This window comes from Pan paniscus, chromosome 6 (assembly GCF_029289425.2).
Source record: "Pan paniscus chromosome 6, NHGRI_mPanPan1-v2.0_pri, whole genome shotgun sequence".
Taxonomy (NCBI): Eukaryota; Metazoa; Chordata; class Mammalia; order Primates; family Hominidae; genus Pan; species Pan paniscus.
In genome coordinates, this window is record NC_073255.2 from 105,977,908 (window position 1) to 106,002,020 (window position 24,113).

The 24,113-nt window shown below is 38.1% G+C and overlaps 1 protein-coding gene across 32 annotated transcripts in view; it reads left to right on the forward strand.

The window, feature by feature from the left end:
- The window catches only part of ADAM22 (ADAM metallopeptidase domain 22), a 269,082-nt gene that overhangs the window by 162,270 nt on the left and 82,699 nt on the right, over positions 1-24,113 (forward strand). For all 32 annotated transcript variants that reach the window (XM_034964383.3, XM_034964385.3, XM_034964382.3 and 29 more), the window contains 3 exons: positions 11,551-11,633; positions 18,438-18,501; positions 20,597-20,666. In XM_034964383.3, coding sequence (XP_034820274.1) covers positions 11,551-11,633; positions 18,438-18,501; positions 20,597-20,666 — 217 coding nt within the window. The remainder of the gene's footprint in view (positions 1-11,550; positions 11,634-18,437; positions 18,502-20,596; positions 20,667-24,113) is intronic.

The following is a 24,113-nucleotide window of genomic DNA, read 5'->3' on the forward strand; positions in this document are numbered from 1 at the left end:
TGAACATCTTTGTTGTTGGTTTTAAATTCTATTCCTTTGTGGTAAGTGCAGTGTACAAGATATTGATTCTTTGGAAGTTGGCCTTGTATTTAAAAGAAAAGTAACCTGTGATTTTTTAAAACAGTTTGCAAATCATGGAACAAGAAGGGACTCTGGTGGTTCAACTCCCTTCTTGATTTATGGAAACATAAGTAACAGAAATAGTGAATGATCAGCTTATTCTCATAGAAACACTTGCTGGGAAAAAAAGCACTTTACTTTTTCATGCTTAGCATCACTTTTCATTAGATACAACCTTAAATATTAATTTGCTTTCCATGAAGGATATTGTTTGAGACCTCTTCAGTAATCTGACTCTTTTTACCTGTTAATAAATCCTGGGCTAATCCAAAATCATTTATGCAGAGATAAAAATGACCACTGAATGCTAGTATTAACTGCTTGAGCTTAGCATGTAAGGCTCAAGGTGCAAGAGAGCCTTACATGCTCTCTTGGACGTGCTGCAACCAGAATCTTTTTTTCTTTTCTTTCTTTTTTTTTTTTTTGAGACAGAGTCTCACTCTGTCACCCAGGCTGGAGTACAGTGGCACCATCTCGGCTCACTGCAACCTCCACCTCCCACGTTCAAGCGATTCTTGTGCCTCAGCCTCCCCAGTAGCTGGAATTACAGGTGTGCGCCATTATGCCCAGCTAATTTTTGTATTTTTAGTAGAGACAGGGTTTCACCATATTAGCCAGGTCTCAAACACCTGACTTCAAGCGACCCACCCACCTCAGTCTCCCAAAGTTCTAGGATTACAGGCATGAGCCTCTGTGCCTGGCTGCAACAGAATCTTTTAGCGGCCAGAAATTTTCTCTTTATCCTTCCTTCTTCAAAAAAGGAATGGAGGATAGAATTGAAGTGAAACTAAAGGAGGTTATGTTTATGGTAAAAGTGGAGAAAAAACGATTTCCTTTTTTTCCTTACCTTAGACCCTCATATAGTTGTGTTTCCTTAAAAAAAAAAAAAAAAAAAGAAAACAACAACAAACATTTTTTTCAGATATGACAAAAAAAATTCCTCCTGTATTTTAGGAATGCACAAATATGTTTTCTCTTTGTGCAACAATCATCTAGTCAGTTATGTTTTTTCCTGTTACTAGTCAAACATCAACTACAGAATAAGGTTTTAGCTAATTCACAGTCTTTATGCTAAAAAGTCCATATAGAGTAATGCATTTAAATTTCATTATTCATAAAAAGGTACAATGATATAGTGGTTTCCTGGAAAGAGTTATAATTTCATGAGTTTGTAATTATATAGTAATTATATATTATGTGGTCCACATTGATTTTCCATTCTCCCAATTTAGAACTACATCTCAGAGAATCTGATAAGCCCCCTCTCTGCATTACAGTAATCTGTTGCTGAGCATTTTGTGGGAACCTAAAATTTTTAGTAGTCTGATATTTGTTATATTAGTGGGTGTCTAATGATTACTTGACAGCTGCATATTAATTTCTCTCGACCATTCTGTTACAAATAAGCAATTTAGGAAGCTGTGTTTGACTTAGTAAAATGGAATATTAGGTTTGCCATATTGTGTAAAAATAATGATGAGTATTTTAAAATAAAGAGATAGGAAACTAGAATGCTGGTTATAGGTAATTAAGATACAGGTTAATTTTATTAGATGAGTGATGCCATGGTAGACACCTCCAGTTTCTACCACTGAACCAAGCTTCTTAAAAGGAAAATCCCTGGATTGTGAATAAAAATTTACTTGGCTATGTATAAAGAGATGAATTGTTTTACTGGTTTGAATAGTGTTCCCCAAAATTCATGACTCCTAGAACCCATGAGTATGACCTTATTTAGAAACAGAATCTTTACAGATGTAATCAAGTTAAGAGGAAGTCATGCTAGATTAGGGTGCACCCTAATCCAATGGTTGGTGTCCTTACCAGAGAAAGGTATAGACATAGAGACACAGAGACAAACACAGAAAGTTATGGCCCCTATATTTTATGGTGTTCACCATCTTTTAATAAGATTAACTCCTTCCTCATCACTTTTATTCCTATCCAGTGGTTTTCTACTGTCTTTCTTTTCCTTTCTTGTGGAAACTTTTGCTACAATAATATTCTTACACATCTTTTCCTCTCCGGTGGTAATCATGTATCTTTTAAATGAAATTATTCTTTTTCGTCAGCTCGTTTTATTTCCTTTTAATTTTTTAAGTCCATAATATGCCTAATCCTTTTGGTTTTTAAAATGTTTTTGATTGATACTACAAGATCCTAGTGCTCACCAATGAATGATGAAATAGTACAGAGATTTTTAATGACTATGTTGTTAGATGCTGTTTGAACATTTGTACCCTGGAATGGAGTGGCAAATATTAATACCCAAAGGTGTTAACCAGTAGTGTATATGAGAGTTAAGTTACCTGTGATAAGATGGGCAGTATGTGCCTTATTTAGCTTTAGCTGATTTTTGTCTTGCAGGAAAATGGAAAAGTGGTAATGGAGTCTTACTCTTAACAGATCTCTTAATTTTTAGGGGAAGATGGAAAATCCAAGTTCAACAACTCTGAAAGTCTGAAATTTTATCCTACTTACAAGTTAATAGGCATTAGCTTGCTGCAGTTTTATCTATGCCGGCAGAAGACAGGAAACTCCTGGGTCAGAGACAAAGGACTTTATTACTCTGGCATTGGCAGTAGCCAGAATAGCAACATTTTCTTACCCTGGTATCTTGAGCCTTAATTCCCAGAGGGTAACAGAGGAAAGGGCCGGCTAACCTGAGCACACAGTGCATTGTGTTACAACAAAGAAATTCCGAATTTAGGAAACCTGAATCCTTTATAGTGGGAAGTAAACATGCCTGCCCTTTGCTTTGAAGGGAGATTGTCTCCATCTTCCAAAGCTGTTCCCTATGCAAACATCATTGAAAGGATAGTCCAGAAGAATCTCAGACATTAAGGGGTTCTAGATACTTATTATAGTGAAATATTACTGAGTAATCTTTCAGAATTCATTTCCATATGTCACATTAAATATTACATTTTAATCATTTAAATTAAGCCTGATGATGTAGGGTAGTTGTATTTTTAAGGCTTTTGAAAATGTATAGTGCTAAGTTAAAGTCTAGGAAGTATTCATTTGTATTCTTGGTCTTATACTTTTATATTTCATAGATCCATATACTAACAAAATGAATTTTGAGGATCAACATAGGGTTGCCATTTCTTCTATTTTGCCATATATGAAAACAACCCTCTCAAAACATCTAAATACTATTACTATTGCTACCAATTTAAAAAAAATGAACCTAACCACTAATGCAATATGGCACTATGGATTGGATCCTGGAATGGAAAGAAAAAATTAAAGGAAAAACTGGTGAAGTCTAAATGTTCAGAGTCTAGTAAATGGTAATATACCAATGTCAGTTACTTGGTTTTGACAAATATACTAAAGAAATATAAGATATTAACAATGGGAAAACCTGGGTGATATACTATACTTCTCTATACCATCTTTGCAACTTTTCTGTGTATCAGAATTATTCCAAAATAAGTCTATTTAAAAAAGGAAAACAGTTGATATTTTAAATAATAAAGATAAGGAAGTAAACATAGAACAAATGACAGTTTTTCAAAAATTAAATACATTTAGCTTTATGAAAAATTAAGTACACTATACTTATTTTTATTTTTTTGACAGGAACTGATAAAGATTTTGAGATGCATTAGTATAGATTCATGGATTATTGGCATTTGGGAACCATGTGATAGCCTCACTTAATTTTAATTTACTGTAAATGAGAGGAAATAATCTTTTCACTTTTCTTAGCCTTTAGAATCAGATACTTTTAGAATCAATTATACTCTGTACCTGACCAGATATTTAGCCTATGTCCTTTCTGTGAATCCAATCTGATTCTGTACAGTCACAGGTTATGAGTTTTAATCGGGATAGGTTGGTGGATCATCTTTAACATAAAGTTTAGCTTTTTTAAGAATTCCCATTATGCAGCTGGCCCTAAGGAGACTTACTTTGTTATTTGTTTATTTTCTTATTTTAATTTGTATTAGAGATGCGGTTTCACTATGTTGCTCAGACTTGTCTTGAACTCCTGGCCTCAAGTGATCTCACTCCTTGGCCTTCTAAAGTGGTGGGATTACAGGTGTAAGCCACCATGCCCAGCCTCCCAAGGAGACTTACAACTGGGAAGGTGGAGTAAAGATTGGAGGAGGGCAGGTTCCTGATGTTGATGCCAGTCAAGAGGGAGTTGAGACCAGGCAAGAAATGTGGTTTTGGTAGGAAAGCACCTGGTGGAACAGACTGCAGCCATGCAGCCACCAATGTGTCAGGACAGTGTATACACTTGGGGGGAATCCAGGATGCAGTAGGGTTCAAGGACAGGCCGTTAGTTCCTGCAAGGTGGTATCAGCTAGAGCAGAGGTTCCCAACTATCGTAGCATATTGGAATCATCTGGGCAGATTTTTAAAATACCCAGGTCCCACCCTCTAGAGATTCTGGCGCAGTTGGTATGGGGTGAGGCTGTGAATTTTTTAAAAGAGCTTCCCATGTGTTACAATATGCTGCCAGGGTTGGCAACTACTGTGCTAGGGTGGGGTGAGAAAGGGTCCGACTTGTGGAAGAGGGTGACTGGCATGAGCTTCCCAAACTGCATGGCAGAAGGCTGGTTCTAGGACCAGTGCCCATGGAGGGGGAGAAGGCTATGATTCAGTGAACAGAGCAGAACAAGAGTTGCAGGGGCGGGTGTTTGGATCTGGAGCTGCCTACACTGGCCCTGACCCTTTTAGCATGACCAAACCATTCCTATCTGCCTGTGACTTTCATAGATGTAGCACTGAAATACCAGTATCCTGGGAAACCCCTTTGTCCCAGGCAAACTGGAAGTTTGGTTATTCTAGCCCCTTTGATCCAGGCCAAAGCATCCTGCATGTTATCCTGTGACCAGCACCAACAAAAATACAGCTCTGCCCTTCCTTGATATTCTTATCTCACCTCTTACCTTCCATTATGTTTCTGATAAAGCCAACTCTTTTTTGGGAAAGAAGAAACAGAGTGGAGTACTACATTCTGTATCAGGAAGGGTCAGCTCAGGAACTAGTGTAAGATTTCAGTGAGCTTAGCAGTGAGGAGCTTCAGAATCAGAAACAGGAGTAGTGTAAAGCAGTTGTTCTCAAACTTTAGAATGCAGTAAAATCACCTGAAGGTTTGGCTGAATCACAGGTGGATAGGCTGCATCCTCCGAGCTTCTGAGGAAGTCTATAGCGAGGCTTGAGAAATTTGCATTTCTAACAAGCTGATGCTGTTGGTCTGAAAACCACTCTTTGAGAACCACTGGTGTAAATAACCTTGACTTTGTAGCAGGCATACCTGGGTGTGGATGATCTCTCTCAGTCTATGGTTTCTCACTTGTAAAAGGGGGGAATAATACTCACCTCATCAGTCATCATGAACTATCACATAATTCACTAAAAAGGATGTCCAGGACATGGTAGATACTTCCATTCTCTGAAAGATCTTTCTGTATCCTTTGCATGGGGACAGTTTGGTATTGAATATTTTTAGAGTTAACAATTCCAGATTTGATCATCAAAATCATGTAGAGGAACTTTTTACAACTATAAGAAACCTGGGGCCCTACCTCCTTGGAGATTCTGATTCAGCAGGCCTGAGGGAAGGCCCGGGCATCAGTTGGTTTAGAAAGCCTACCATGGTACTTCTGAGAGTCAGTTCTGGGAACTGCTATTTTGAAGAGCTTTTCTCTTGTACAAGGGTTCTCAAGCACTGAATTTGTATTCAGTCATTTGGAGGATTTTAAAAGATGCTGATGCCTGGACCCCAGAGATTGTGATTTAGATGGTTGGGAGTAAGTCATGGGCATTGGAATTTAAAAGCTCCCGGGTGATTCTGAAGTGCAACCAAGGTTGAGAACCTCCCCTCTAGGGTATTCCTGGAACAAGAAAAACACGGAGTATTTGTTACAATGCAGATTCTTAGGTCTTACCTCAGAGCTGCCTGCACAAACTCTCTGGGCAAGAGACAGTATCTGCATTATAAATTGATGTCTTGAATTGTTATTCTTAACAAAGTTTGAGAATCACAGCTCAAGGGACATTATAGCATCCCTAAATATTGCCTGACTACACCTCCCTCACCTGTTTATATAGCACTTTACAGTGTACTTTACATTGTTATCTCATGGAATCTCCTGCATATCCTTATGAGACAGCTGGAGTAGATGTTATCTCTAGTTAATTGGTGAGGAATTGGATATTCAGGGAGGTTTTCTCTCCAGTAGCACGTGTGGGTATATAAACATAAATCAGGCAAATGTGCTTCTCTGAAAGGAGACAATAGTCTATTGGAGAAGTAAGACAGAAACAGGCATTCAGGTAGGAAGAGATTGCAGTATGGTTGAAAAATACTATGAAAATTCAGAGAAGGAGGGGTTAGCAGGAAGTCATTTATGAGAAGGGAATTTGAGAAGGCTATTTGGAGGAGGTGGTTCTGGCCCATTTTAGAGCTGTCAAAGTCTAGTTTCCTTTGAGGAGCTTGATAGAGGGCATGTGACTACGGCCTTACAGCTGTGCTCCAATTGTTTCTCTTTATTAGGTTTTCCTCATTTTATGGCCCAGGCTGTGTAACTTCCTTTGTGTTATCATCTTGTCATATTTATAATAAATTCTATTTTTCCTTTGAGATTTTGCTATCTGCTTAATAAAAATGTGGTATGTCTTTGAATTTTATAAATAAATGATTATTTTGATGTTCCTAGAATAAAAAATTACAATAAATTTTTCTCCCATTAGGAAGATAAACCAATAATAGACATATAAACTATTGTCTTCATTTTTATAGAGGTAGATTTTTTTTAGCTATAACTATCTAGCTAAAAATAAACGTTTGTACTTTTATGGCTATGTTATTAGATCAAGGAGTATGAAGAAAGTTTCAAGGACAATGGATTTATTTCTGGAACAAAAGAGACAATAAGGAATAAAGCTATGACTGGCAGTCTGATAAAGAGCCCAACTCTGATAGGAAAAGCCCAAAAGGCTTTTCTCTTTTCCTGCAACATCTGTCTCAGATTATTGTGTATAATACTTACTTCCATATAGCATACTTTTGACTTTTCTTCAAAAGTCATATGAAGACATGGAGAACCTTTATAATTGATAAGATTTCAGAAAGTTGGTTTGTTAGTGGTCTTTACTGAAATAGATAATTTTTAAGTAAAATGCAGTGTATGATTTTCAAATGCAGTGCATATTCTAAAACATCTAAGTGCAAAAAATACAATTATATCTGTCCCATTAGTTATTAAAATTTAAAATACACCTATTCTTTGACCTCCCAGGTCCATGTCTATACTCTATCCTGCATATATACTGATAGAAGTGCGCAGGAATATATGAAAGGATGTTTGTTGCAACATTATGACAGCAAAAAAGGAGATTATCTAAATGTCCATTAGTACAGGACTGTTTAAATGAAATCTAGTTCACCCCCGTAATGGAATAGTATGCCATCACTGGAAAAAATACTGTATTGATGTAGAAGGATGCCAAGCTTACCTTAAGAAAAAGAAAGTCAAGTGGCTGAACAGTGTACATAGTATAAAACTATTTGTGAAGTGAAAAGGATATATGGATATATGTGTATGTGTGTATGTATGCATCTACTTGAATGTACATAGACGATTCTTGGCATGGTACACAAAATGTGTCAAAAACGCTTACCATTTAGAAGGCATCTACAGCTTGAATAGTATATGTGAAGGGAGTATTTTTATTCTTCACTATGTACCCTTTAAATTCTTAGAATTTTTGCACCACATGTATATTATTTTAAAATAACACATAAAATAATTTTTTACAAAATAAAATATTAAGTTTATATTTAATAATATAGTTTATATAAATTAAGAAAGCCCTTTAACAGCCTAACTCTTGGACTAAAAAACATTTCTAGGCATGTTAAAGGAAATAAAAGCTTCATTACTTCTTAGTTTAAATAATTATTGACTTATGATTAATAGTCCCTGAAAAATATTACAGCACAAAAATGAACTTTCACCATTATTGCTAATAATTACATATACCACCAGCTGAGACCTCAAGATTTGAATTGTAGTAATGCAAATTGAGATTTTTTTTTTTCTCCTGGTGTTTATGCCTCTGCTGAAGTGTCATGGAAACATTTAATAATGATTCAACCATATTGAGCTCTTTGCTTCATTTGCCACGTTAGGCTTTTGTGCAGATGCGTCCTGATCATCTGCTATTTTTAGCTTGACTCCTATTTTTTTCAAATCAGAGATTAGTGAAATATTGTTTTCCATTATTGAATCATCTATATAACTCTCTCCAATATAATGGAGGAATGCTTTTAAAAAATGAATTATTTGTCCTTTTTATGATTTAATATAACATGTTTCCAGAGTTGCGTTTTTGAAGAAAACTGTAGTAATTTATAAAATAGTATGCTTTGACATTAACATGTATTCTCATGACTATCAATCTCCATTGTTTTCTAGTCTGATACCGTAATTCTCGAGAATTTTTTTTGTTTCTACTTCTCTTTATTTATCTTTGTTTCTACTATCTTCATGTGTTACTGTTCACTATGAGGCTCAGACTTCTAAGAGAAGAAGGTCTGATTCGGTTAGTCACTGTCCAATATAAGGAAACACTTATAGACAGAGTTCTGTCTTATCAGGTCATCTGTTGACTGTTCACCTTTTATGCCTGGCCAACACAAAGCTAGAACTTTGATCTCTGATCCAATCAGATGTATCCAGGAAATCATGGGCATCTAAGTGATAACATCCTCTCATACACTGAGAATCTGATCTGTGGACTGTTCACCAGTCCAACAGCCCAACACACATTATTGTAACTTTTGTTAAATTTACTCTTAGCCCTGATGACAAAGTAGAATACAACACAACAGAATAAAAGAATAAACCAGCCTAGGGGAAAGTTTAGATTTGCCTTGGATAACTCACAGGTTCGAGGTTCAACATTGGGGATAGGACACAGGCCTTGTATCCACATAAAGTTTTCATCCCTACTTGGCAACTCCCCAGGTAGACAACCATAATCTCAGAGATTGTGGTTCCTATGTAGAAGAGGGATAAGAATATTTCTTTGTAGGATTGATATGAAGATTTAGTGTGATTGTGTATGTAAATTGAGTAGAACAGTAACAGACACAGTAATTATAATAGCAGCAAACACTTGTTGAGTACTTCCTATGAGCCAAGCATTACTCTAAACTCTTTATGTCTATTAGCTCATGTAATCCTCATAACAGCCCTATGAGATAATTATCTCCAATTGACAGATGAGAAAACGGAGGCACGGGCAGTCTCTGTAATTTGCTTAAGATTACACAGCTGGTAAGGGAAGGAGCCAATAGCTCACGTTGTTAACATCTACACTACGCTGGTGCTCCACGTGAAGTCAGTGCCCCATGTTCTAGTGTCTAGGACTTGTTTCAGCCCCCAAGACTCTGTGGCCTTCTGGGTTCCATTCCCTGTACAACCCAGATGTGAAGTACCACCCTATCTTCTCCATTAAATGCAACCGCAACCCTCAGTTCATGATGGTCAGTGGCTCCCCTGGGAATTTGGAGGTGGTTTAAGGTCAGGGATTGCATTGTGTACCATTTTACCTGCTCTCCACCCCCTCCCCAAAGCTGAGAGTTACCAGCTTCTGTGGGATTATCTCACAAGGAGCAGTAGTCTCAGGCTAGGCTGGTTTCCTTGGAATTTCGGTGAAGAAAATGTCTTCAGTCTGTTACATCTCCATGTCATCCTGTTCTCTCTCCTCCATTTGTGAAACACTGAACATTTTAAGTGGTGTCAGTCCTTAAGTCATACTGTGAAGTAGGTAACATTTGCCTCTTTAAACCACCCATCCTATCGGTCCTTTCTGTTTCACTCTTTCATATCTCAGTGAGTCAATTTAATTAGAAGCTTTCAGCTACTGAAGAAATAGAAGATTAGTGACAGAATGGAAAGAGGTCATTTAGAGAAGAGCTTCTCGAACTTTAATGTGCATGTGAATCATCTAGGGACTTGTTAAAATACAGATTCTCTACAGTAGGTTGGGGGTGGGGCCTGAGATTCTGCATTTTTAACAACCTCCTAGTGATGTCAATGCTGCTTGTCTCTGAACTGCACTCTGAGTAGTAAGTATTTAAAGGTGACATCCTAAGATGGCAGAAGATTTACCTTCTTACCTTTCCAGGCACATTGAATCCGAATAAATGAATCTCTCTTAGTAGAATTTTATTAATGCAATTGGATGCTAAGAAAAACTTCACAATTTAAAACCCCGCCCATAAACTGCTTACCAGTTAAAGCCATTGCTGGTTTCGGAAAAGAATAGTATGAACCTGTTTATCTGGTAATCAATATAAACACTGTAAAAACAAGCATTTCCTCCATCAATATAATTTAGTGACTCTCAAATGATTTATATTCATTTTTACTTAGTTTTATGTAAAAGAGTATTGCTTTGCTACTGCTCATGATTGAATTTCTTTTTTCTTTTTTTTTTTTTTGAGACAGGGTCTCTATCGCCCAGGCTGGAGTACAGTGATGCCATCTCAGCTCACTGCGAACTCCACTTCCCTGGTTCAAGCAATTCTCCTGCCTCAGCCTCCCGAGTAACTGGGATTACAGGCATGCACTACCACATCCAGCTAATTTTTGTATTTTTAGAAGAGACAGGGTTTCACCATATTGGCTGGGCTGGTTTGGAACTCCTGACCTCAAGGGATCCACCCACCTTAGTCTCCCAAAGTGCTGGGATTAGAGGCATGAGCCACTGCACCTGGCCCATGGTTGAATTTCTTATAACTAGGAAAGCAGATGATTAAACTTTGGTGCAAGGGTCACATATGTATTTCCTTTCTTTTCTTTTTTTGTCGTTTTTTCTTTTGAGACAGAATTTCACTCTTTTTGTCCAGGCTGGAGTGCAGTAGCACAATCATAGCTCACTGCAGCCTCAAACTCCTGGGTTCAAATGATCCTCCTGCCTTAACGTCCCAAGAGGCTAGGAATACAGGTGCATGCCACCACATCCAGCTAATTTCAATTTTTTTTTTTTTCTTTGTAGAGACAGGGTCTTGCTATGTTGCTTAGGCTGGTCTTGAACTTCTGGCCTTAAGTGATGCTCCTGCCTCGCCTCTGAAAGCATTGAAATTGTAGACATGAGACACTGTGCCTGACTCCCCATGTGTATTTCAATATCTCTTTCTTTGTTCCTCTAATATCACCTACATAAAAGAAAGGTCAAGTCAACTTTTATTTCCCTGAATTTTGATTTGGAGTCAGCTCACTCGGAGTGTTTATGAATAATTCTGTTAGAAAAGATTTGATAATGCTAATCTGAATAATGAAATATCATGCAGAGTTCTAGATGTGGAGGTGCATTGTGAGTAGAAACCTCCTGTGAAATGAAGCAGCTGATTCTCCTTGTGATGCAAAGACTTACATTCTTTATTTCTGTTTTCAGGGAGGAGAGCACTGTTACTACCAGGGCCATATCCGAGGAAACCCTGACTCATTTGTTGCATTGTCAACATGCCACGGACTTCAGTAAGTGTTCAAAAAGTTATTTTTACTGTTTGTTTTTTCAATAATTTATTATCTTTATTATGAATGCACTATAGTAGATATCCCTATTTTGTGTCAAGAAATGACTTTAAATTGGTGATGGATCTGATTTTTTTTTCTCTTTTGTATTTTATAAACCAAGCAGATTTTTAAATTAGGGTTGCAAATGGTCGGGCGTGGTGGCTCATGCCTGTAATCCCAGCACTTTGAGGGGGTCGAGGCAGGCAGATCACCTGAGGTCAGGAGTTCGAGACCAGCCCAGCCAGCATGGTGAAACCCTGTCTCTACTAAAAATACAAAAATTAGCCAGGCATGGTGGCAGGTACCTGTAATCCCAGCTACTCGGAAGGCTGAGGCAGGAGAATCACTTGAACCTGTGAGGTGAAGGTTGCAGTGAGCCGAGACCATGCCACTGCACTCCAGCCTGTGGGATAGAGCGAGACTCTGATTAAAAATAAATAAATAAATAAATAAAGAAAGAAAGAAAGAAAAGTCCTACATTTTGCAAAAGAAAGAAAAAATATATATTGTCAAGAAAAAAGACAAGCATACTTTAAGGAGATGCTAGACTCCATCTCAAAAAAATTAAATAAAATTAGAGCTGCAGAAAACAGAGGTTTTTGAATTTCACAACGATACCTTAAAATGATATTTGAAGCATTTTTCTAGTTTCATCCAAATTCAGACAGGAGTGATTTGGGTTAACTTCGGTGTCTGTTTCTGTGGCTGTTTAGCCCCTTGATATTCTTCCCTACTCCTTCTTTATATTAGTTTTTATATTTTTGTCAAATAATAGCAGTTTCAATAAATGGAAACGCTTGACTCCTTACACAAAGAGAAAAGGCTGCTAGTGATCTCAAGAGCTCATATGTCTTTGCCCCTTTTTTTCAGCCTGAATCCCACCTAACTGATAGCAAATCTGTGGGAGGGTCTGTCGTTTCTCAGAGATCTCCAAGGAACAAAGTTTATCCTTCCTCAAGGCCTTGCTTCCTTTCTCATAACCTTCTCTATCAAATAATGTTTGCTGATGTTTAACATGGGAATACATCCACTTCCTCCATCCTGTCGATAATGATAACGCACAGGTGGTTGTTTCTTACTTGTTTTGTAACCCCTTATAAAGCTACCGTGTCATTCCTCAGCATTCTCTTTTAACTAAATCGTTTCATTTCCTTCTTGTTTGTTTTACTTTTTGGCACAGAACAATCCAGCACTTTAATTTTGTTAAATTTTCGTTGAGAAACTTTAAAATAATTCCTTTTTGTTACCATCTTAGAGATGTGGCTTTTCATCTAACAAGCAGTTACTGGGTGTCTCCTGTGTGCCAGCCCTAGGAATATTAAGGCGATTGAAACACAAGTCCTGGGAGCTCACAGTCTCATGAGGAGGCCAAATCTAGCCCATTTCCTGATGTGGAACATGATAGGTATATTTGCTTTTTTTTTGAGAGAGAGAGAGAGAGGAAAAAAAAAAAAAAGTGGGAAAAATGCAAGCTAAGCATTGTCACCGAAGAACAGGTGGCACCTAAGGGCTCCGGAAACATGCCACCTGAAGACAGTGGAGTGCAATAGGTTGGAATAGCCTATCCAAGGGAGAGGGTTACACTGACAGATCTTAAATCTAGGAAAGAGAGCTAATGGACATGGCCAGAAAATCGAGCTAGTCTGCCTGAGTGACACCTCTGGTCAGGATCTGGGAATAAGCATATTAGGCAGAAAGGAAAGAATATAAGGGTAAGTTAAATAACCAGAGACAGGAGGCCATGTGTCTGAGAGCATGGAAGACTTCCATTTCTTTGTTTGTGCTAAAAGACTACTGTGAATAAAGGTGTACATTTATTTACTTTAAATACATTATTTGAAGAAAGGTTTTTACAAACATGGAATCCATGCTTAATATCAGACAGTCTCTGTTTTCTTATTAGGAAAAAGAAACATTGAAGTCCTTTTCAGCAGTAAAATTGTTACATCTGAGCTCAAGACAAGCACATCTGTCACCTAGGAATAGTACAGTGAGACCTGTCCACATTTGTGACAGCAAGTGTATATTGGAGGGTAAAAAATGAAGTGTTTTTTCCCCTTTTCTCTCTCTTAAAATCTCAATCCAAAGTCGTAGTGTCACCATCTTTCTCAGTACTCGTTCCAGTCTGCCTTCTGGTTTTCCAAATGGACTCAATGTTGTGAGAATCAGAGAGAAGATATTTGTGCCTTCTAAGGGCTATAAATGGACCTGAGAACCTAAGAATGATACCTGTTACTAATCCTACTATAGTCATGTAAAGAAGGATTGAAAAATAACTTTTAGGCCGGGCACGGTGGCTCACCCCTGTAATCCCAGGCATGAGCCACCATGCCCACTTTTCTTTTTTCTTTTCTTTTCTTTTTTTTTTTTCTTTTCTCTTTTCTTTTGTTCTTTCATTCGTTCGTTCATTTGTTCATTCGTTCATTCATTCTTTCTTTTGTTCATTCTTTTCTGTCAGAGTCTCACTCTGTCCCGCAGGCTGGAGTGCAGTGGTATGATCTCAGCTCACTGCAGCCTCCGCCTCCCAGGCTCAAGTGGTTCTCCTGCCTCAGCCTCCCAAGTAGCTGGGATTATAGGCACCTGCCACCATGGCTGGCTAATTTTGTATTTCACTTTGGGAGGCTGAGGCGGGTGGGTCACCTGAGGTCAGGAGTTTGAGACCAGCCTGGCCAACCTGATGAAACCCTGTCTCTACTAAAAATACAAAAATTAGCTGGGCGTGGTGGCGGGTGCCTGTAATCCCAGCTACTTGGGAGGCTGAGGCAGGAGAATCACTTAAGCCCAGGAGGCAGAGGTTGCAGTGAGCCGAGATCATGCCATTGTACTCCAGCCTGGGCGACAGAGCAAGACTCCATGTCAAAAAAAAAAAAGAAAAAAACCAAGGAAAAATAACTTTTAGGAGATTGCATAGTAACTGGATCAGGAATAGAACTCAGAATCCTGCCTTAGTTATGTATTTTTATTTTTATTATATTTTATTTTTGAGATGGAGTCTCGTTCTGTCGCCAGGTTGGAGTGTAGTGGCACGATCTCAGCTCACTGCAACCTCCACCTCCCAGGTTCAAGCCATTCTTGCGCCTCAGCCTCCTGAGTAGCTGGGATTACAGGTGGCTGCCAGCATGCCCATCTAATTTTTGTATTTTCAGTAGAGACGGGGTTTTGCCATGTTGGCCAGGTTGGTCTCGAACTCCTGACCTCGTGATCCGCCCACCTCAGCCTCCCAAAGTGCTGAGATTACAGGGTTATTTTAATTAAGTAAATTTTATGTCTCCTTTTAAGAATGTTTTTATTTAAAACTAAATAAAAATAAACAGAAAACCTATCGTGTGTCTTGGAACATTGTCAGAATTGTGTATGACCATTTTAGGCTTTCTTAGACTTTTATGAGCACATAGGATAAATATACCCTTGTATCATCTTGTTATTTAGTAATTATTGCTTCTCATCTTGACTTTACCTTCTGAACAAAAATTTCTGGAAGAAATATTTTGGGGGGATGTTATGAAATATTGAATAATGTATGTTGTCCCAATTACAGTGGTTTAGATATGAGATATATTATGTCATCCATGACTCATCCTTTATAAATTACCAAGTGCGTATTGTTTTTTTTTCATTTTTGATTTATTAAATTCAGTTCAATAATATAAATAAGGGAAAATCAGATTCGTATATCTTTCCCATAAAGAACCTGCAAGGTCACATTTGTCTGGAGTCAAAGGACTAATAGGCAATGTTTTGATCTTGGTGTGTTTGGTGTTAATGCAAAAATCTTGTTACTATGGGAACCTTAAAGAATGGAGTTAAGTTTGAGTTTATTGCCCTCTTGTGGAAATTTGTAAGAATGGCTTTTTCATTTCAAAATCTTATTTTGATACAACCTTTTGAAATTTTAGCTCAATTGGTCTGTGACGACTTGGTCTTAGCTATAGGTTTTTATCAAGTATACTGTTATGGACTCAATATAAAAATTAGGATTTATATAAGTAAAACAAAAATATTTCAGTTCTCAAAGCATATAAAACATGTATTTTTTCATTATTAAGGAATTAATAATAGCATATTATCATATAGCAATCTAGAGTCTTCTGAGATACAGATAGTGTCAGAATCTGTTGTCTTCATATTGCCTACATGATGTTTAAGTCCAATAAAAAGAAATGACTTTCCCATTGGACATTAACCTAGTATAAGGATAAATAACACTCAGTACTATTTTAAGAAAATAATCTGCTTGCTACTTTGTTGGTGTTGCCACGTGAATTTTGGCAAACTATGATGGTTTCATATGACTTTCTGGATGGATATGGCTAGTTCTCAGCAAGGGTAGAGAGATACTCCCTGCCATATTTGGTCTACGTTTTTGAAAGGCTCCCCCTCTGACTCCTTGGGCACATATTGTCAGTAATGTCTTACAAACTGTATCTGTTTATCTTTAAATTCCAAATAGAATGTCATCCAAATTCAGAAAGTACATGTGGCTGAAAACAGTGCAGCTGTGAGAATAATCATTCTGTGAGTATATAGAAGTTGAGGACATGTGGAAGATGTTATAGCAGGAATGAAAGAATTTGGATAGAGACAGAACTTGGAGGCCATTATAATTATAGCTCATGGAATTTCACCAATTTCACTAAATCTTCAATGAAAGACAAATACTAGTTTATGTTTAGGAGCTTGGCTGTCATATAGTCATTTCTACCAAAAACTAAAAAATTGCTACAGCTCATAGCTTTGCTACCCTCAGATGCCTGAATGATAAGACAAGTTTCTTTAACATCATAAAGGGCCTGGTCTCAGTAAAAGGATCATGTTCTTCTAAAAGCAGCAGCTATCAGAATCTGTCTGAGTGGGAGCTGAGGCCATTTGTATATTGAAGTGCTCTCCAGAGGATTTCTCAGATGGCTGGTAGCCACCCCCAGCCTACGAGGTCCAAAATGGAATTTTTTATTTTTAAAGAAATATAGGGTCTTGCTCTGTCACCCAGGCTGGAGTACAGTGGCACAATCATCAATCACTGCAGCCTTGAACTCTTGGGCTCGGGTGATCCTCCCACCTCAGCCTCCCAAGTAGCTGGGACTACAGGTGTGTGCATCACCAGGCCCAGCTAACTTTTTAAAAATTTTTTGTAGAGAGAGAGTCTTGCCACTCACTACGTTGCCCAGGCTGGTCTCAAACTCCTGGCCTCATGTGATTCCCCCCGCCTTGGCCTTCCAAAGTGTTGGGATTCCAGATGTGAGCCCCATGCCCAGCTCAAAACTGAACTCTTAAAGGATTTGCATCCTTCCCTCTGCTTCCTGCTTCCCTTGGCCCATCCCGAAAAGTTCTTTCTGCATCCCCCCTGCCTGCCCTCTTTTTTTTTTTTTTTTTTTTTTGAGACAGGGTCTCACTCCATTACATCTTTTTTTATCTTGTTAAATGACATGTCCATTTTTCCAGTTGCTCAGGTCAAAACTTGGAGTCTTCACTAACTCTTCTCTGTTTTACGTACGTTGTTTCAAATCCATCAATAAATCCTACTGGTTGTACCTTCAAAATATATCTGGAATTTGACCAATTCTCACCACCTCTACTATTACTGCTCTGATCTAAGCCAGCATCTTCTTTCGCCTGGATTATTGCAGTAACTTCCCTGCTTCTATCCTTGCTATGCTAAAAATTATTGTAACATAGTATCTGGCATGATCATTATAAAACTTAAGAAAGATTGTATTTCCCATCTGCTTAGAACTTTGCAGTGGCTCTTCATCTCTCAGAGTAAAAGCCAAGGCCCTAGGAAGTGCCCACCTAGTATGGCCCCCACGACCCTCTGGCACCATTTATTGCCCTTCACCTGATTATTTTCTTCCCTAGAATTTATCACTGTCATATGTATGTATATGTGTGTGTATATATATATAATATATAATAAATAAATAAATATAGTATGTCCTAGAATACTTATGAGCACCACAAGGACAGAGAATTGGTCTGTTTTGTTTGCTATTGTATCCCCAGCACCTAGAACAGTGCATTGTAGGTGCTCTGTAAACACGCTGATTGAATGGGAATGCATGAATGAAGGTAGGTAGCAGGTTGCAAATGGGCAGTTCGTGGTCCCATCTGTCTGGGCTCTGTTCCTATTTCTGCTCTTACTGGTTAAATAATTTGGCAAGTTACTTTATCTCTTTGGGTTTCAGTTTCCTTACTTATAAAATAAGGATAGTCGTTGTACTTCTCTTGTAGATTTGTGGAAAAGATTAAATGAATGTAAAGTATTTAGCTTGTGGCAAGTTGTTCAAATGTGTTAGCTCTTGTTACTAGAGCATCTTCCATGTTTATGGTAGGTCGGGCGTTCTCAGTATAGTCCCTGAAAACCTGCATCAGGATCACCTGGAGCTTATTTAAAATGCAATTTCCTGGGTTCCAGTCCAGAAATCTGAGAAGAGTCCTGAAAGAGCTGCGTTTTTACTAGCTCTCCAGATGACTTTTTGCATATGAAAATCTTGGAATTCTATGTTAGAGGAAGGAGTGATGGGCAACAGCTAGAGCATGGTAATCCTGAGCGTGGGGTCAGGTGAGGATGAGGTGACTCTACCTATAAGGAATCAGAAGGAGGGGCCTTCCCTCTCAGTGGTGTGTGTGGTGTGTCTGGAGGTGATGGATGGGACTGGGAAATGGGCATTGAGAAGCAAATGGGCCCTCTGGCTGCTGCTGATTTTAAAATGATCTTGTTCTGGGATGAGAGTCGATGGCCATGCCTAATTATTTTTTTGTCGTTGGCAGTGGGATGTTCTATGACGGGAACCACACATATCTCATTGAGCCAGAAGAAAATGACACTACTCAAGTAAGTGCTCCTTCTGTTTGTTGTGGCAAATGGAAATGTTTATGCTGAGAGCTTTTTTCCTCTCCTTTTTTATCTCTACTTTATTTCATTTTTATATTTTTTAGGGTTAAGATAGTAAACATATGTACAGATGCTCCTCAACTTATGATGGGTCTATGTCCTGATAAACCTATCATAAGTTAAAATATTATAAGTAAAAAATGTATTTAACACCCTGATAAATGCATCATAAAGTCAAAAACATGTATGTTGGGGACTGTCTGTATATTTTAAACTAAATATTGAGTAAGTCAAAACCACAAGTGTTTTTTAAAAAATTTCTTGCCGGGTGTGGTGGCTCATGCCTGTAATCCCAGCACTATTGGAGGCTGAGGCGGGCATGAGGTCAGGAGTTAGAGACCAGCCTGGCCAACTTGGTGAAACCCCGTCTCTATTAAAATACAAAAATTAGCCAGGTGTGGTGGCATGCGCCTGTAATCCCAGCTACTTGGGAAGTTAAGGCAGAAGTATTGCTTGAACCTCCTGCCACTGCGCTCCAGCCTGGGTGACAGAATGAGACTCCATCTCCAAAACAAACAAACAAACAAACAAAAAATTTCTTTTGTTTCTTTCTCTTTTATATTGGAAATGTAATACTTTCCCTTTGAGGTGTTCTGAAATCTCTATTTCCATCTCAACCCTAATGTGTTATGATCTGTCTTAGTTTGACTTGGCTACCATAACAAAATACTGTAGACTGGGTTGCTTAAACAACAGAAACTTTATCTCAGTTCTGGGCACTGAAAGTCCAAGGTGCCATCAGGGTTGACATCTGGTGAGGGCTCTTTGCTTGAGTTGCAGATGGCTGCCTTCTCACTGTGTTCTCACATGGCAGAGAGAGAGAGAGAGAACTCTGGTTGTCTCCACTTGTTATAAGGGTACCAGCTATACTGAATAAGGATCTCACCCTTATGACCTCATTTAACATTTATCACTTCCTCACAGGCCTTATCTCCAGACAAAGTTACCCTGGGTGCCAGGGCCTCAATATGAGAAGTCTGGGGACACACACACATTCAGTCCATAACAAATCAAATCCACAGATCTGTGATTTTTCACCCCTCCTCTCTTTTCTAGATTCTGGATTTTTCTCTGTTGTCTATTGCTTTTAAGGCTCTATGCTGATGAAGTTTAGAGAAACCTGAGTCATCTTAATCCTCTCTCTCACTTTAGCTGAAACATTCATTGCCCACAAATTAGAAGAAGTTGAATTAATATTATAGACTACACAGAAACATAATACACTTTCATTCTAGCTCTGTACATACAAATGTTCTTCCTCGTATTACACAACATTACTTAAGCAGAGAGGCAAATTCTTCCAAGAAACATGCATGGCTTTGTCACCCATAAACCATCTTGTTTGGGAAATTCTCTGTATTGTGTATTATTTTATGGGTACCCACTGCTGCCTGTCTTGTCACTTTGCTTGACAGTATGATTTTTTTAAGATAATATGAAACTGGACTATGACATTCTAATTTTTTTTTTAGTAATTGGATGAAGCCAGATGAAATTATATTTGAGTGTTTATTAACTTTTTAGAAGAAAAGTGTGACTTTTTATCTCTTGCTTTTTCATATAGCTTGTATGACACTTGAATTTCAGAACAGGGTCCACTTTGTACATTTACTTATACCAGGCATCCTGCTCCCCAATACTATGAAGATTGTTAGCTCTGTAGTCTGCCTACCAAAGCTCTCTGACTTTTAAAAGGGTGCAGGGATCCGTGAAAGGAATCAGTAATAAAAAAACATTAAGTCATTTTGCCAAATGTCTTATTTGTCCTTGGGGGAATAGATTCATTCATTTGTTTTCCATTACTGTAGGCTTTGGCTTCTCTGTGAAGGCATTTTTCTTCTCATTGGATATTGCTCTGGTGCTGAGAGAATACAGGAGTGAATAGGAGGGGTTGGGCAATGGTTCATCACCTCTCTAAACCCAGGAGAATGCATAGGCAAGCTGTGGTTCTTTTAAGGGTCTCCAGCTATGTTTGCCTAAGGCTGGAGATAATCCTGTTGTACATGCTTAATCACTGTTGCTTGTGTCATTTCAGGAGGATTTCCATTTTCATTCAGTTTACAAATCCAGACTGTTTGAATTTTCCTTGGATGATCTTCCATCTGGTATGATGTTCATATAGTGACTTTTTATCTAAAAGACAACTTCAGTAATTTATTTAATGCCTTAGAACTAATCTATATTTGGAATATCATTAGCCCACATCTGCTTTTGACATTTTTAGAGGGAGAGCCAAGTCACGTCAAGAGGGAGAATAAAATGCAAACTGTCCTCACAGATGAGTTTGGAAAGATGTGGAGGAAAACTTTAAAAAATTTTTAAATTAAAAATAAGGCACTAAAGGAGAAACAAGATTAGAGCAAGAATTGGTCTGTGAGACAAAGTATATACAAATTCACTCTTTGTGAAATACTGGTCTTGTAAACATAGGGATGAACTCTTAATCATTTCCCTACTTATTGTTTTCCTTGTCTCTTTTTTGCTCTAGCATTTTAAGAAAGAACGATTATAGGTTAACTTTTATTATCATTATGTGCTATTTGTGAAATTAGTCGTTTCTTCTCATCTATACCTAAATGGATCTAGGTTAATTTTAAGAGTGTTTGTCTCCCAAGATTACTTATGATTTACTATAACAAGTTAGAAGAAAACAAGAAATAGACAAATGTCAAAAATACAAATTTAGTGAAATATTTTCAAAAGTAAGCTAATTTATTTTAGGTTGAATAAATGGACCTAGCAACCTATGTTGCTTTGAGATTTGCTTCCAAGTCTTCACATGACAGGAAGGGCAGTGCATGCATACTTTGCTCTCCTTAGTGGAGCAGTGATTATGCAGGGTGAGTTAGCTTTTGTCTTTGGCTGTGCTGGACTCATTTATTTTCTTCTGAAGACAGACAGCACTCTGAATATCTTTATTCAGAAGATATCTGGATATCTGGTATGGAGATGCTTCCTCCCCTATTTAGTGAGCCTTATTTTAATTTTTTTTTTTTTTTTTTGAGACAAAGTCTTGCTCTATCGCCCAGACTGGAATGCAGTGACACGACCTCAGCTCACTGCAACCTCCGCCTCCTGGGTTCAGGCAATTCTTCTGCCTCAGCCTCCCAAGTAGCTGGGACCACAGGCACACACCACTACGCCTGGCTAATTTTTGTATTTTTAGTAGAGACAGGGGTTTCGCCATATTGGGTAGGCTGGTCTCGAACTCCTGACCTTGTGATCCACCTGCCTCGGCCTCCCAAAGTGCTGGGCTTACAGGCGTGAGCCACTGTGCCCGTCCTGATTATTTTAATTTTTAATCTCGTTTTAATCTTTGCAGCAGCCCTGTAAGATTAATGTTATTCCCGGTTTGTAGATGAAGAAACAGAGCTCAGTTAGTTTGTCTTTTCCAGGGTCCCACAGCTAGCAAGGGGTAAAGTTGAGTTTTGAATTATGACACTATGGTAGAGAAGCACAGAGGGAAATGGAGTAATCCTAAACTAATGCTTAGATAATCACTTAGAAGTTTACATTGTCTCTTCATCAGAAAATAAAATAAATGTTTCCTAATGTTCCTTTCTCTCTAAATGAAGTTTGTAACTCCTTGTCCTCCTGTAATTTCCCTAAAGAGAAATGAACATTCTCTCCCCTTCTCTCCTGCTGCCAGAGGGATTGAAGATTTAATAGAATTTACTATTTTGAAAAATCTTCAAATGGGAATATAGATGCTCTTACCTCTCACAGACTTTTTAGACTGTTCTTTCAGTGATCTTATAAAACTTTTTACAATCCCTATTCTGATAAGAAAATAAGTCATGACTAGCTGTGTGGGAATAAAGCTATAATTTAATGGGTATTACTGGGAGCAGTCAACATTAATTAATATTTAAAGTAATAAATAAAGATTTTCCCCTAAAGACTTGATTGTAGGCTTGCTAGGATATAACCTTATATCTATCTATCTATCTATATATATCTTTTTTTTTTTTTTTTGAGAAAATCGTTCAGGGTTTCTTTCCAGCAGAAACTTTGATGGTGACTTGGCAGTTTTGCTGTTATTAAAATGATTTTTAGACACATTCTTTAAAAACTCAGGTCTGTTTCAATCAGTTTCTAGTTTTCTTTTCTCATCAGAAGTTGGCACTGTCAATTTTGAGAGAGTTTGTCTCCCAACATTACTTATGATTTACTGTGATAAATTAGAAGAAAACAAGAAATGGACAAATAAATGTCAAAACTGCAATTTCTGTGAAATAGTTTCAAAAGTAAGTTTAATTATTTTAGATTGCATAAAGTTTAACTGGGTTATAGATTATCAACATCATCATCTTGTTATGTTTTATGTATTTCCCAGCGATAGACATAGGATCAGCTGTTCCCCAAACTTGCTGGACTGTGGAACGTTTGCTTTACATGGCATGTACCTGTCTCAGGACTAGTGTTTCTGAGAACATATTCTGGGAAAATCTTATTTCCTGTGGACACTTATGCACCCAGTTAAAAAAATATGCAATGAAATATAAAAGTCTTGTGTACCATTCAATGAATTTTTACATACCTACACTCTTGTTGAGAGATAGAGCATGTCCGTTACCCCAATAACTTCCTTTGTACCCTTTGTAGTCAGTGCCTCCCACCTCTGCCATTCCTTTTGTCTGTTGTAGAACTTTATACAGATGGAATCATGTACTATGTGCAGCTTCTTTTGTTTAGCACATGCCTGTGAGGTTTATGTTGTCAAGAGTAGCAATAGTTCATTCTTTTAAATTATTGAATATGTTGTGTCCTATGAATATACCACTTTTTTCGGGGGTGGGGGATGGGGTCTTGCTGTGTTGCCCAGGCTGGAGTGCAATAGTGCGATCTCGGCTCACTGCAGCCTCTGCCCCCTGGGTTCAAGCAGTTCTCCTGCCTCAGGCTCCCGAGTAGCTGGGACTACAGGCATGCACTATCATGCCTGGCTAATTTTTGTATTTTTAGTAGAGACAGGGTTTCACCATGTTGGTCAGGCTGGTCTCAAATTCCTGACCTCAAGTGATCCACCCGCCTTGGCCTCCCAGAGTGCTGGGATTACTGGCATGAGCCACTGCGCCCGGCCTATACCACAATTTTTAACTTATTAAGTTGATGGACATTTAGGTTGTTTCCAGTTTTTGACTATTATGAGAAAAGCAACTATGCACGTTATTGTACAAGTCTTTTCTGTGGGCACATATTTTCATTTCTTCCAGTAAATACCTAGGAATAAAATTGCTGGGCCATAGGGTAGGTACATGTTTAACTATGTTGACAGTGTCCTCAAACCTTAGCATGCATCAGAATCATCTGGAGGACTGGTAACCACAGATTGCTGGCCCCATCTTGAGAGTTTTAATTCAGTATATCTTGGGTGGGTTTGGAGAATTTGTATTTCCAGTGCTTCCCAGGTGATGCTAATGCTGCTGCTGCTGGAATCACACTTTGAGAACCACTGTTTTTTTTTTAATATATATATATTTTTTTATTATACTTTAAGTTCTAGGGTACATGTGTACAACGTGCAGGTTTGTTACATATGTATACATGTGCCA